Source organism: Myotis myotis, unplaced genomic scaffold (genome assembly GCF_014108235.1).
Source record: "Myotis myotis isolate mMyoMyo1 unplaced genomic scaffold, mMyoMyo1.p scaffold_m19_p_7, whole genome shotgun sequence".
In the NCBI taxonomy this organism is placed as follows: domain Eukaryota; kingdom Metazoa; phylum Chordata; class Mammalia; order Chiroptera; family Vespertilionidae; genus Myotis; species Myotis myotis.
Genome location: NW_023416379.1, coordinates 78115438 through 78130857, shown reverse-complemented (window position 1 = coordinate 78130857; position 15420 = coordinate 78115438). Strand labels below are relative to the sequence as shown.

The following is a 15420-nucleotide window of genomic DNA, read 5'->3' as shown; positions in this document are numbered from 1 at the left end:
TATTTGCTTAGGAAGTTTTCAATATTCAGTATTTTTGGAAGTGTCAATGAAGTACTGATTGGGTGGTCATAATAATCTGGCCACTCAGTGTATAATGCAATGAACAGATACTTGAAGGTTATCAGTAACGTCAACAATACTAATCATTAATGTTTTAAAAAATGTATTAAATGCCTGAGTTACAGTAATGTAGCAATAGAAACGTAAAAAGGTGAAAGTGGGGGACAAGTAGGAAACAGAAGTAGTAAGGGGAAAGGAATAGTTAGTAGAAAAGAAAATCTTTGGGCAGGGTGTGGCAGACAGCCACCAATAACTTTTTCAGATGCCACTTATGGATTCATGTCCTAGGCCCCTGAGATCCACACCCATTCATGAAATCCAACTGGGGGATTTGTTCTGACAAGCAGCAATAAACTAAAGCTGATATCTGTATTGAAGATTACCTATTCATGACATGGGGCGATATGCTCTCTGTGTAAGGCTTGCTCTCTATGATATTCCTAAATTGGCTTACTGTTAACCTAAAAATAAAAGGCCTTTCAAAGTGAGACACAACAAGCATTTATTGAGATAAATAAGAATGGTTATTCAGGAATCATTAATGGAGGCAGAATCCCAAGTAATGTTCTGACTAGGAGACAAAGGCAATGGGTGTTCATGAGAAAGGGAGGGAAAACAATTACATCAATAGAAGGAACCCATTTCTATTGGCGCAAATAACATAACATAGTGATGTTAATCCTAAACAGTGTTTTTAATTTTTTCAGTCCAGCAAGTCAGCAGTGTAGTAGTCATAACAATAGCTTTCTTGTTATCTTTGCAAACAGTTCTTTTGCAAGGCACAGCGTTGCTTAGATCCAGGCCAAAGGACATTTTGCCCTGTTCAACATTCCAAAGATCTGGGACATAAGACCTGCAAAGCAGTTCCCCTGACGTGGCAGTTCCAGTTCCATTTTTTTAAAAATATATTTTATTGATTTTTTACAGAGAGGAAGGGAAAGGGATAGAGAGTTAGAAACATCGATCAGCTGCCTCTTGCACACCCCCCACTGGGGATGTGCCCGCAACCAAGGCACATGCCCTTAGCAGGATTCACACCCAGTACCCTTGAGTCCGCAGACTGATGCTCTATCCACTGAGCCAAAGCGGTTAGGGCTCCAGTTCCATTTTAAAGTGGCTCCATTTATGTTATTGTTTACACCAACAGAAACGGCTGTTATAAAAATCAGGTCCCTGGGCTCCATTTCAGAACTAATGAATCCAGTGTCTGGGTTGGGCTGGGTCTGAGTCCAGGGTTCGGGTTGCTTTTTATTTTTAAGCTCCTTGGTGCTGATAGATCATTTTTGTGGTTTTGTTTTGTTTTGTTTTTTTTAAGTCTTCTTGCAAATGTGTCAGGAGAGAGTTAAATTTTCTCTTAAGGACTAATTTAATCAAGTTTTATAAAAAGCACCACAGGTGAGAATACATATGGTGCAGAGAGTATGTCACCTCACTAACTGTTAGTCTTCTGACTTAGTTTTTTCTTTGAAGGAGATGTGTTTCCCCTCCTGGTTCTGCTGTTTTCATGCTGCCACAGGCAGGCATAACCTAGAGATCAGAATTGAGACGAGCATCTGTAGGTCTTCAGCCAACCAATATCGAGTGTCCTGAAGTCAGTATGCAAGGCCCTGCCTGCAAGAGTTGAGAGTGTGCAGAACTGCAGGGGTTGCCAATAGAATAAAGAGAAGCGAATGGGGAGAAACAGATGATGCTGCGGTGGGAGGACTAGAGGCAACAAGGTTGCATTAGTTCATTGAACATCCTTAAGCAACAGAGAGACAACCATGAATAATGCAGAGCTCCTGCCCCCAGGAAGCACCATGGGGGTAGGTAACATCCTTTTTTGTTGTTGTTAATCCTCACCCAAGGATTTTTCCATTGATTTTTTTTTTTTTTTTTTTTTTTTTTTAGAGAGATAGTGAAAGGGAGGGGGAGAGAGAAAGAGAGAAAAACATCCACCTGAGAGAGACACATTGATAGGTTGCCTCCTATAGGCGCCTCAACGAGGGCCACAACCAGGGCCAGGGATCGAGGTACCTGCCCTGGACTGGAATCGAACCCGAGACCTTTCAGTCCACGGCTGACGCTCTAATCTAACCACTTCTTTTTTAAATTATTTTTTCAATTACAGTTTACATTCAATATTATTCTGTATCCGTTTCAGATGTTACAGCATACATAGACAATCATGCACTTTATAGAGTGGTCCCACCTGGCCACATGCACACTTATTAGATATTAATGACGATGTTCTCTACGCGGTGTAATTTACATCTCTGGGACTATTCTGTCCACTCACACTCCAGCGGGACCAGCGCCCTTTTCCCAGCGCTGGGCGGAAAGAGCGCTTGCGCTCAGAACGCCGGGGCGCGGGGAGGCCTGGGGAGGCGGGAAGGAAGGGCCTTCCCTTCTACTTCAACTCCTGCAACGCCCACTCCGGCCGCCGGACTTCCCCGCGAGAGCTACAGTATCCCCTCAACCGCCTCCTCCCCCTGCCGCCCCTCCCGCCTCCCGCTCCCACCCCGCCCCCGTCGCCATCTCCCGGCCAGGGAGCCCAGGGGGCGGGGCCAGTTCCGCGACGCCTACTAACCACGCCCCTCTCATTGGGGTCGTCTTACCGCGAGACCGCTGAGTCCCGCCTTCAGATCACGCGCAGACCCGTTGCTCCGCGCCCGCGGCCCTGCACTTCACTCGCAGGTGCTCGGGCTGGGTGGCAGCGCCATGGAACGCAGAGAGACCTGCGAACGCGGCACGTCGCCCGGGCAACCGGGGACCACAAAACCTTTCCAAGGCGGCGGCGGCGGCGTGGCGGATGCGATGATGTCCAACCCCGAGCCTAGTCTGCCCCTTCTGCCCGGCACATCCTGTGCGGACCCCACGGTGAGGACTTAGCCGCCCAACCCCCACCTATGGCTACCTGCTCCCCCCCCCCCCCCCCAGGCTTTGCAGGGCTTGCCGTTTAGTGCACCTCCTTCCTCCTCCACCCGACTGTTCTCCGTGCCCTTCAGACCCGGCCTCTGCCCCGACCCTGTTCTGTCTTACCCACCACGATTCTGTCGTCCATCCCCCCCGTCATTCCCCCCCTCCCCACACGCAGCCTCACCCTCCCTCTCACATTCGCAATCCTCCACTTCCATCCCTTTCTAATTGTTCCACTCCACCAGTTGGCCTCCTTCGTTCAGTCCGTTAGCGTAGCCAGGGTCTTCCTTGCTACTCTAGCCTCTGCTTCTTCTCCCTCTAGACCCGCCTCTCCACCTCACCCCAAGCCCTCTGTCTGGGCCCCGCTCATTCTCCCACACTGTACCCCGCTCTGCGCAGCTCCATCCCTGACCGCTTCCACCTCCGCACTAGCCTCGGCCCCTTCACCCACTCAGCATCCTTCGCCGCCATCCTCATCCCACGGCCCCACCCCACTCTCTCTCCCCAGCCCATCCTCCTGCCTCCTCCACTTCCTGGATCCTGGACCCAGTCATCTCCTCACTCGCAGCTCCGCTTTCAGTCTTATGTGTCATTTCCACGCATCCTCTTCTTTCTGCCAGGTTCTTTCCCACAGTCGGCAGGCTTCTCATTTACGCTTCTACGCAGCTCCTTCCCTTTTCTGTCCAGCTCTTCTGCCTTTCCAATAATATGCTCCCACCTTCTCCCCATTCCTGTATTATCTTTTTTTTTCTCAATTGTTTCCCCAAAAGTTAGACTTTCAACACAGGACTATTTTCCTTCCAAACCACCCTTCCCTGCTTTGCAGAACACAATTCCATTCCAGTTCCTTCAGGGCCACTATAATTGATTAATTTTTTTCTACCCCTATCCCTATTATTTCGCTCTAACATTTTAATAAAAGACTTAAATGTATTTAGTTGCATAAATTGAAGAGAGAAGAAAGTGTTTTTTTTTCTCCTCACATAGTTTAGCCCTTGACAAAATTATTTAGAGTTTTAATTCTAGTAGGGTTACTGAAATATATGTTGGCAGATCAATATTTAGATTCAGTAGGCTGATTATCATAGGTGGGATAATAATAATTTATTTTTATATAGTTGATTAATTTAAGCTGTAAGTTCCTCTCCATGGTCAAAAAGGTAAGATAAAATACATAGTCAATTTATTTTGGGGGTGGAGGGGATGAATTGAAAGTTTGATGAGGGAATTTGGATTCTGAATCTCTTCTTCAAATTATTTCTGCATTGACACAACATCACAGATTTTTCTCTGCGTTGTAGGCACATTCCAGCCCATGTGCAGGAGCAGCCTAGGCATTTGGTGTTGGGAGTGTGGGTTCCCCGCAAGGCAGGGCTGAGTTGATATGGGGGGTTGATAACAGAGGTGTGGACTGGAGGTGCCAGGCTCTAAGAACATATTGCTGTACTATATATAAGATGAACTGTGCATTGGACATATTTCATATTTTAAATACCTTAGGCAAATATCAACTCATTTGCCTTATTTGGAATTTGAAAAGCATGGTTACTGTCTTCAGCATTGAAGGACTACATATGTATATCTCTCACAGCATTCAAAACCATAATGACTAAGCAGGATGAGGGGAGGCCTTCGTTTTCCTTGCTTGGGATGCCTGTGAGGATCCACTAATAAAGGTCAGATGTTGAGGGATGTTAGCGATGTGTGTGTAAAATGGGGAAAGCAAAGGAAGCAGCTGATTTGCGTCGGTCCTTAGAGGTGGAAGAGGAGGAGCTGGAAGTTACACAAATTACCTACATAAGATGTCAACTCAGCCCATTTTGTTCTGTGTCATTTGTGTTATGCATCTGGAGCAGCACTTGTCAGCTGACTTGTGACTCTGAATGTCTGACCTTAAAAAAAATTCACAATCCGTAACTCTTTTAGCAAAAGTAGTTTACTTTATTGTACCTTTTATGTTAGTACAGATATTGAAAGATGGTAAGTTGGGCTGCAGACAAATTAGGAGGTAGGTAAGTAAGCCATTTTCTTAAAGATATTTTATGATTTATCCTAAATTTTATGTATATGTGTATATGTATTTGTGTGTGTGTATATATACAAGTATATACACACATATACATACACATATGACTTGGAAAGTAACGTACCATTACAAAGAACAGAAAAAGGAAAAATATTCCATCAAATTAGCCTATAAATTTTCTTCCTATTTTCTTTTCAACTTTACCGAGATATAATTGATATATAGCATTGTGTAAATTTAAAGTGTACAACTGGTTGATTTGCTACACATATTTTGCAAAATGATTACCACCATGTTTTAATTACTATGGCTTTGTAATATTCGAACTATAATTGACCCTTGAACAACTCAGGGGTTAAGGGCACACACGTCCTGCACAGTGGAAAATTTGCATATAACTAGAGTTGGCCCTCTGTATATATGGCTTTCTAACCACAGAACTGACCCTCGAACAACACCGGTTTGAACTGCAAGGGTCTATTGAAAAAAAAATTCATGTGTAAGTGGATCTGCACATTTCAAACTTGTGTTGTTCAATGGTCACTGTAATTTGAAATCAGGAAGGTAATGCCTCCAGCGTTGTTGTTCTTTCTCAGCGTTACTTTGGCTAATGGGGGTCTTTTGTGGTGCCATGCAAATTTTAGGATTTTTTCTGCTATTGGAATTTTGATAGAGATTGCATTGAATATATAGGTTGCTATTGAAGTTTTGATAGAGATTGCATTGAATATATAGGTTGCTATTGGAGTTTTGATAGAGATTGCATTGAATATATAGGTTGCTATTGGAATTTTGATAGAGATTGCATTGAATATATAGGTTGCTATTGAAGTTTTGATAGAGATTGCATTGAATATATAGGTTGCTATTGGAGTTTTGATAGAGATTGCATTGAATATATAGGTTGCTATTGGAATTTTGATAGAGATTGCATTGAGTATATAGGTTGCCCCAACTTTGTCCAGAAGGACATCTGGAATGATGTCCGGTCTTATTAACATATTATGCTTTTATTATTATAGACTAGAGGCCTGATGCACGAATTTTGTGCAAGATTAGGCCTTCCTTCCCTGGGCTGCCACACTGGCTTCCCTCCAGCATCCAGGACCCGGGGTTCTCTCCTCAGGCCACTAGCAGGCACCCGGGACCCAGGCTGACTTCCCTAGGGCCGCTGGCAGGCATCCGGGACCCAGGCTGTCTTTCCTCAGGCCACCCACAGGCACCTGGGACCTGGGCTGCTTCCCTTGAGCCCCAGCTTCCTCAGGAAGGACAACCAGAATGACGCCTGGAAGACGTCTAGTCTAATTAGCATATTACCCTTTTATTATAGATTGTTCTGTTCAGATTTTCTATTTCTTCATGGTTCAGTGTTGGTAGCTTGTATGCTTCTAGGAATTTATCCATTTATTTTCAGTTATCCAGCTTGTTGGTATATAACTGTTAATAGTAGTCTCTCATGGTCCTTGTATTTCTGTGTTATCAGTATGTCTCATTCCATTTCTGTTTATATTTATTTGAATCCTCTCTTTTTCTTAGTTTACCTAAAGGTTGATCAGTTTTGTTTATCTTTTCAGAAAACCAGCTCTTAGTTTTGTTGATCTTTTCTATCATTTTTCTATTTCATTTATTTCTGCTCTGATCTTTGTTATTTCCTTCCTTTACAAACTTTGTGCTTAGTTCTTTTTCTAGTTTCTTGAGGTATAAAGTGAGGTGGTTTATTTGAGATTTTTTTGTTCCTTTTTAAGAAATTATTTTTCAATTACAGTTGGCATGCAATATTATATTAGTTTCAGATGTACAACATAGTGATTAGACATTTCCATACTTTACTAAGTAATTACCCTGATAAGTCTAAGTATCTTTCAGACACCATAAATATAGATTTTTCTTCTCTCTTAATGCATACATTTATTGCTACAAAAATTCCCTCTTAGGACTGTGTTTGCAGCATCTAAATGGCTTTCATAGTTATGCTTCTGTTTTTGTTTGTTTCAAGGTATTTTTTTATTTCCCTTTGATTTCTTTGTGAATTTTCCAGCTTGCTTTCTGGTATTTCATATCATTGTAGTTAGAAAAGATACTTGGTATGATTTCAATCTGCTGAGACTTGTTTTGTGACCTATCATATGACCTATACCAGCCGTGGGCAAACTACGGCCCGTGGGCTGGATCCGGCCAGTTTGAAATGAATAAAACTAAAAAAAAAAAAAAAGACCGTACCCTTTTATGTAATGATGTTTACTTTGAATTTATATTAGTTCACACAAACACTCCATCCATGCTTTTGTTCCGGCCCTCCGGTCCAGTTTAAGAAGCCATTGTGGCCCTCGAGTCAAAAAGTTTGCCCACCCCTGATCTATACTGAAGAATGTTCTATATGTACTTGAGAAGATTGTGTATTCTGCTATTGTTGGATGGATTTTTCTACATATGTCTGTTAAGTTCATTTGATTTAAGTATAGTTCAAGTCCAGTGTTTCCTTGTTGATTTTCTATCTGACTGATTTATTCATTGTTGAAAGTGCAGTATTGAAATTCCCTACTATTACTGCTTTTTGTTGTTTTGGGGTTTTTTTTGGAAGGGTATATTTCTCTCTTCAGATCTCTTAGTATTACTTTAATATATTGAGGTGCTCTGATGTTGGGTACATAAATATTTACAGTTATATCTTCTTGATAAATTGACCTGCTTATTATATAATGACCATCTTTGTCTCTCATTGCCATTTTTGGCTTAAAGCAGCGGTTCTCAACCTGTGGGTCGCGACCCCTTTGGCGGTCGAATGACCCTTTCACAGGGGTCGCCTAAGACCATCCTGCATATCAGATGTTTACATTACGATTCATAACAGTAGCAACATTACAGTTATGAAGTAGCAATGAGAACAATTTTATGGTTGGGTCACAACATGAGGAACTGTATTTAAAGGGCCAGAAGGTTGAGAACCACTGGCTTAAAGTCTATTTTGTTTGATATAAGTATACTACCCCTGCTTTCTTTTCATTTCATCTGCATGGAATATCTTTTCCCATCCCTTCATTTTCAGCCTATGTGTGGCCTTAAAACTGGAGTGAGTCTCTTATAGGCAGCATATAGTTAGGTTTTTTTCCCCCTGATCATCCAGCTTGCCTTTTGATTGAAGATATCAATTCATTTACATTTGGTGTAATTACTGATAGATAAGGAGTTACTCATACCATCTTTTGTTGTTGTTGTTAATCTTCACCTGAGAATATTTTTTTCATTGGGGGGCGGGGGGGAGAGAGAGAGAGACATGGATGTGAGAAAAACGACACGTCTATTGGTTGCCTTCTTGCATGTGCCCGGTGCCAGGGATTGTACCTGCAACCCAGGTACATGTCCTTGACTGGGAATCGAACTCACAACCCGATGGTGTGCTGGCCAACACTCTTAAACACTGAGCAACACTGGGCACTAGTACTGTTTTTTGTTTTTCTGGCTGTTTTTTAGTTCCTTTGTTCATTTCTTCCTCCCTGCTGCTTTTCTTTTTGAATTGATGATTTTCCATAGTGGTATGCTTTGATTCCCTTCTCTTTAACTTTTGTGAATCCCCTGTAGTTTTTTGCTTTGTGGTTACCATGAGGTTTACATAAAGCATATTTATATATATTTTTTTACAGTAATAACAATTTACCTTTTATCACATATAAGAACTCTACCCTTTTGCTTTTCTCCCTTTATGTTTTTGATGTCAACATTTAAATTTTTTATATTCTGTATCCATTAAAAGATTGTTGAAGCTATAGCTGTTTTTAATACTTTTGTCCTTTAACTTTTATACTAAAGTTACGTGTTAACACATCACCGGATTACAGTATTAGGGTATTCTGAATCTGACTATATGCTTACCTTTACCTGTGTGTTATATGTTTTCATTTTACAAATTAATGCCTTTTTATTTCAGCTTGATGAACTTCTTACACTATTTCTCTTCAGTTAGGTTTAGTGGTGATAAAGTTTTATCTCACCTTTATTTCTGAAGCACAACTTTTTTGGGTAAAATATTCTTGGTTGGCAGTTGCTCTCTTTCAGCACTTTGGATATATCATCTCATTCTCTCCTGGCCTGCAAGGATAGTGTGATAGGGTTATGGAGGTTCCCTTGTAGGAGAGATTTTTTTTCTTTTACTGTTTTTAAAAATTATCTCTTTGTCTTTTGATGTAGATAGTTTTATTGTCATGTATCTTGGAGAAGATTATTTTGGTTTGAAATTTTGGGGTGATGGATTAGCTTCATGAACTTGGATATCCCTCCCTCTCTTCAGGTTTGGGGAGTTCTCAGCCATTATTTCTTTAAATAAGCATTCTACCTCTTTCTCCTTATCTACTCCTTCTGGGACTCCCAAGATGCATACATTATTTCTCTTATTTTTTTTTTAAATATATTTTATTGATTTTTTTACAGAGAGGAAGGGAGAGAGATAGAGAGTTAGAAACATCGATGAGAGAGAAACATCGATCAGCTGCCTCCTGCACATCCCCCAATGGGGATGTGCCCGTAACCAAGGTACATGCCCTTGACTGGAATCGAACCTGGGACCCTTCAGTCCGCAGGCCGATGCTCTATCCATTGAGCCAAATCGGTTAGGGCCATTATTTTTCTTATTAATGTCCTGTAAGTTCCATAGGCTTCATTCATTGTCATTCTTTTTTTTATTTTTTTATTGCTCCACGGATTGGAAATTTCAATTGATTTGTCTTCTAACTCACAAATTCTTTCTTCTACTTGTTCAAGTCTTCTGTTAAAGCTACTTTTGCATTCTTCAGTTCAATCATTTTATTCTTCAGTTCCAAAATTTGTTTGGTTCTTTTTAATGTTTTCTATCTCTTTGTTGAATTTCTCATTTTGTTCTTGTATTATTTTCCTGATATTGTTAAGTCATTTATCTGTGTTCTCTTGTAGCTTTCTGAACATCTTTAAGATAAGTATAGTAAACCCTCAATTTAATGAACTACGGATTTAAGGGACAAAATTTCCAGTCCGTATGTCATATGTGAAAATTAGTATTAATTTAAAAAGGCTTTTAACCAAGATTTGCTTATAATTAAATTAACAGGTTATTTTTATGTAATTAATTCACTGTTATTTTTAACAAATTTTAGTGACTAGGCCATATGTTGGAAAAACACTAGTAATTTTGTCAACATAAATATTACATATCTACAACTATAGTCTACATATTTAAATCCAAGAGTCACTGCTTGGAAACAATGTTCAGGGAATGATTAGCACATGGTCACACCACATTGCACTGTGATTGGCTCTGTTGTTTCATGGCATGACTTTCTGTAGCAGTTTTAACTCATGCTGGCCTATGTTCCCAGGGCTCTAAGCCACACCCCCACCGTGTGCATTTGTTTACTCGCAGTGACTGGGTGAATGCACGTATTTACTAGACCTATCCTATCTAATAAAGAGGGAATATGCTAATTGGCCCTCACACTGTTGCAAAGATGGCAGTGCCCACAGCCAATAAGGAGGGAATATGCTAATTGATTTCCCCTCTCTCAAAGATGGTGGTGCCCACAGTCAATAAGGGGGGAATATGCTAATTTACTGTCACACCCTCAAAGATGGCAGCACCCACAGCCAATAAGGAGGGAATATGCTAATTGACTGCCCCGCCCTCAAAGATGGCGGTGTCCATAGCCAATAAGGAGGGAATATGCTAATTGCTGCCACGCCCTCAAAGAGGCAGTGCCCAGTCCCCTCAGCCCCACCAGCGCGCCTGCCTCCGGAGTCCCCCAGTCCCCTCAGCCCCCCAGCCGCCCAGGACCGCCCGAGGCTCAGGTAACCAGGGCTGGCCGAGGCTTGCGCTGCCGGCAGCGGCAGCAGCAGAGGTGTGGGTTCCCACCCCTGAGGGCTCCCGGACTGTGAGGGGGGGCAGGCTGGGCTGAGGGACCCCCCTCCAGTGCATGAATTTTCATGCACTGGGCCTCTAGTATAAATTTAAAATTACCGTTATACATATAGAAAGCTTTTCTGTGAAATTAAACTTTTCATACATAATTTTAATTACGTGTCTACAGATGTGTCTACATAAGTAAAAACGGTAAACTAATTTGTCAGTTTTTTAACATATGCATTTGGAAACCCTACTTTATTATATAGTGGACTTGTGGCTTTAACGGACACCTCCTTGTCCAAAATAGTTTGTTATGTCGAAGTTTTACTGTTTTGAGGTGTTTTTTTTTTTATCAGGTTATTTCTGCTTCTTCATTTTTAGGGGGGCAGTTATTATAGGTTTACTGTATTCCTTTGGTGGAGTCATTTTTCATGATCCCTGCCATCTTGCACAGGTGCCTTCACATTTGAAAAAGCAGTCACCTCTGCCAAACTTTATGGAGTGGCTTTGGGAAGGGAATAGTTTCACTGCTGGTGGAAGTGTGCTGCGATCCTGGGTCCAGTGCTGCAGGGCACCAAGTGTTCTGTGTAGCAGTACTAGGTCTGGCAGGGTTGTGGGTGGGCATGATGTCTCTTCAGCTCAGGCCACTGGTGTGTACCGCACTGACAACTGTGTGGTTCTTGGCAAGCACTGTAAGTGTTCTGCAGTGGCTGCAAAGGCTGTCGGGGTCTTCCATGGCACCTCCAGGTCCAGCTGCTCAGGACCAACGCAGGCAGCATTGGAGACCCAGAACCAGTGGTGTGCACATAGTCAGTTACAGGGGGCCAAATGCAGGTGGCAGTGTAGTGGCAGGGGCTGTTTGCAGACACATGATAGTGGAGGAGGCCAGAGCAGCAGCAGGTCTGGGGCCAACTGTGGCCTCACTGGCTGCTACAGAGGCCCTGGTTGCCGGCATGCTCTCTGTGGCTGCACACACTCTTCAGGTGCACACTCACCCCTGGGCGTGCACACGGCAGGGGAGGCCTGTGATGAGGTAAGGCCAGTTACATGGCAGGTGCACAGCTGAAGGGGCTAGCTCCAAGCTCATGCACAGCAGTGGGGGTCATCGGGGCAAGGGTGGGGGGTGTCTATGCTGGGATCTTATGCTTGAGCAGCTGCAGAGACCTGAGCTTGCTACCGCTGGTCGGGACATGGGAAAGAGAGGGAGAGTGGAGGGACTCGGGTGGCTGGTGTCAGCAGACATGAATACCTGTGGGGTGAAGTCTGCAGGAAGTACACAGTGGCTACAGCTGTACTTGCTATTGGCTTCAGGTAAGTGGCAAAATCGGCTGGGTTTTTCCACTGAGCAGTTCTCTGTGAAGCGCAGTCACTCCCACTCAGTGGCTGCTGCCAGCAGCCCCTGTTTTTCTTCCTTGTTCCTAGCCGGCTTTATACACTTCAGCTTAGCTGCTCTGGGTGAAACTGGTTGTCACCCTCTCTTTTTTTCCTGGAGAGGGGAAATCTTTCTAGATCGGTAGCTCCCTCTTGATGCTGGGGGATGGGATGATACTGGCAAAATGAAGTTATCTTCCTTCTCTTTTTGTGAGATTACTGTCAGATTTTTTTGTTCCACTGTGTTGTTTATAGATAGCTGACTAACCATTGATCTTTGTGAGGGCATGAGGACACTAGGGCCTCCTATGTCACCATTTTGGCCCCTCTATCTTCACATTTATTTCCTTTACACTTCTTTATTTTTTATTTAATATTTTTTTCCAAATCCCCAATAAAAATGAGTTCATTGGGGGGAAAAAAATTGACATCATTCAGAAATGTTTAATACAAACAGAGCATTCACCAAATCTAGTCTCTTTTCAGGTACGTGTTTGCATGCTTGTAATTGTAGTACATATACTTTCATAGGCTGCTTTTGGGGGCTTATTAAATCAAACATTTCTCCTGGATTGCTAGATAGTCTTTAAAACTAGTATTTTAATGACTGCATAATAGTAGTCCACTGAGTTTTCCGTCATTTACTCATATGTATGATTTTCGATTGTTTCCAGCATTTTTATTATTGTAATTAAAGTTATAATGGTCAACTTTAGGCATATTATTATTTCTGATAATTTTAGATTATATCCTTAAAATAAAGGATTGAGGTGGAATTATTGAGTTCAAGATTTTAAATATATAATATCTACTTTCTTTCCAAAGAGTTGTGTGAATGTATCAGTGTCATTGTAACAAGAAAGGTCTTTCTTTTCAGGTAAAAATTGATTTCGCAGAACCAGCTCTTTTACGTTCCATAGTCTGTGACCACTAGATAAGACAAAAAACATGGGAAGTCCAGTGAAAAAATAGTATTTTGAGAAACTGAAATTAATATTTTGGCTTCTCATGAGAAGTGAGCTGGTAATGAATTGGGTGTTCCGGAGCACGGCTTTATGTTTTAAACTCAGGATGCTGCTGCCCTCCTTGTTCCTGGCCAAAAATAATCAGAAACTTGTATAGGCATACTGTTTTTAAAAAAATAAAATATTTTTAATTGATTTCAGAGAAGGAGAGAGATAGAAACATCAGTGAGGAGAGAGAATCATTGATTGGCTGCCTTCTGCACGCCCCACCCTGGGGATCAAGCCAGCAACCTGGGCATGTGCCCTTGACCAGAATTGAACCTGGGACCCTTCAGTCCACAGGCTGATGTTCTATCCACTGAGCCAAACCAGCTAGGGCTATAGGTATACTTTTTGATAGAAGGTTTGTGTTGTTTATAAGCAAAAGTTTAAGTTATGATATGTTTGAAAGTAAGCCCTTTTACCTAACCAGTTTTATTAATGATGCACTTCTTTTCTTCTTCAGAAAACGGACTTCCATAGAAGCCAGACACTGAGCTACACGCATGGCTATGCAATGGCTCGTCGTCCAACGGTTGGAATAGGCGGGGACCGGCTCCAGGTCAACCAGCTGTCCCAGGCTGACCTGGATGAGTTGGCCAATAAGGCACCACTTCTAACTTATGGTGAACCTAAGCCGGCTGCACCTCCGGAATTTATTCCTGCGCATGTGGCTTTTGACAAAAAGGTACCATATGGGATTTTAGGGTACCCCTTGAATTCAAATTTCTGAGAGCCAACTCTTTGCAGAAAAGTCAACAGTAAACCACAGGTTTTTCAGAGTACTCTGAAGAGAAAATTATTCAAATGCCTCAACCCTTAGTCATAGACAGCTGAACTCAGGATTGAAAGGGCCTTTCTTTAGTCAGGAAGCTGATTACAGAAAATAATTCCTCATAGACTTTACTGAAATATTTTCCAAATACAGTTAAGGGAAAGTTGGGTGAATTCTGAATTCTGAGTTCATATTGCTCTATGTTTACGTGCTCTGTGTTTCCTACTTTTTAAAGTTTTATATCTTGTAATGATGACAAATCCTTAACCTCCATGAAATGCAAGATGTCATCATGAGTACAACTCCATCTGTTGTCAGTTTTCTCTGGGCTGTCTTCCTAAGTTTCTGTCTTTTAGGGAACACTTCTGGCTTGGCATGGCATAACTCAAGGGTGGTATAACATTGTGTTTGTGTCTCATTTACTCTTATGCTTTTGTACTGGGAGTTATCTTATTTCCATCTGTTGACATTTCCACATCATCTTTGGTTTTCCTTGTCAGTGAGTCTCCTCTTTTCACTAAGGCCAGGTGGTCCTAACTATGGCCATGCAGTGGAATGACTGATGGGACTTTTTTTTTTTTAATCTCAACCTGAGGATATGCTTTTTATTGTTTTTAGAAACAGGGTGAGGGGGAGTGGGGTGGAGAGAGAAACATCGATGTGAGAGAGAAACCGATTGGTTGCCTCCCATATGCACCCCAACTAGGGATCAGACCCACAACCTAGGTATGTGCCCTGACTGGGAATCAAACCCTCCCTTTTTGGTATGCAGGACGAAGTGCCAACCAATTAAGCCACAGCCAGGGCACTGATGGGACTTTTAAGAAACTTAGATGCTTCCCCAATCCTCAATGATTCAGATTTCCAGTGATTTTTATGTATAACTGGGACTGAGAATTACTGACCAGTTTTTATAAGTTACCTTTCCTAATTTACTCCTAACCTATTTTTTGATCCTTTAATGTTATTTTTGTTCAATGGCTATATTATTTTCATCCAGCTAGACATTTATTGAGTACCTATGGAAGATATAAATAGTCTGGTTGTTGTGGCTGATTGAGCATATCCCATACATCGAAGGGTCACCAGTTCGATTTCTGGTCAGGGTACATATCCAGGTTGGGGTGCATGCAGGAGCAACCGATTGAAGTTTTTCTCTCACATCAGTGTTTCTCTCTCCCTCTCCTTTCCTCTCTCTCTAAAGTAATCAACAAAAACATTTTTTAAAATATCAAAGGAATTCTGGGTAAAATTTAGTCTGGTGGTAGAACTGTGCTATTTACATTAATAATCAATGAATTTACACAATTTTTAATGTATCAGCCAGAATCAATATAACCCCCATTTCCCCATCTCAGTTATCACATTTGATAGGAAAAATTCACATATTCATTCATAATAAACCTAATATCCACTAACT

The 15420-nt window shown here is 41.9% G+C and overlaps 1 protein-coding gene across 2 annotated transcripts in view; it reads left to right on the top strand.

Moving 5' to 3' along the window:
- The first annotated feature begins 2597 nt into the window (after positions 1 to 2597).
- EFHC1 (EF-hand domain containing 1) overlaps positions 2598 to 15420 on the top strand; it is a 64430-nt gene continuing 51607 nt past the window's right edge. The window contains exons 1-2 of one of the 2 annotated variants that reach the window (XM_036316873.1): positions 2598 to 2919; positions 13692 to 13913. In XM_036316873.1, the coding sequence (XP_036172766.1) occupies positions 2761 to 2919; positions 13692 to 13913 (381 nt within the window). In that variant the 5' untranslated portion in view covers positions 2598 to 2760. The remainder of the gene's footprint in view (positions 2920 to 13691; positions 13914 to 15420) is intronic. The other variant, XM_036316874.1, reaches the window with a different exon arrangement.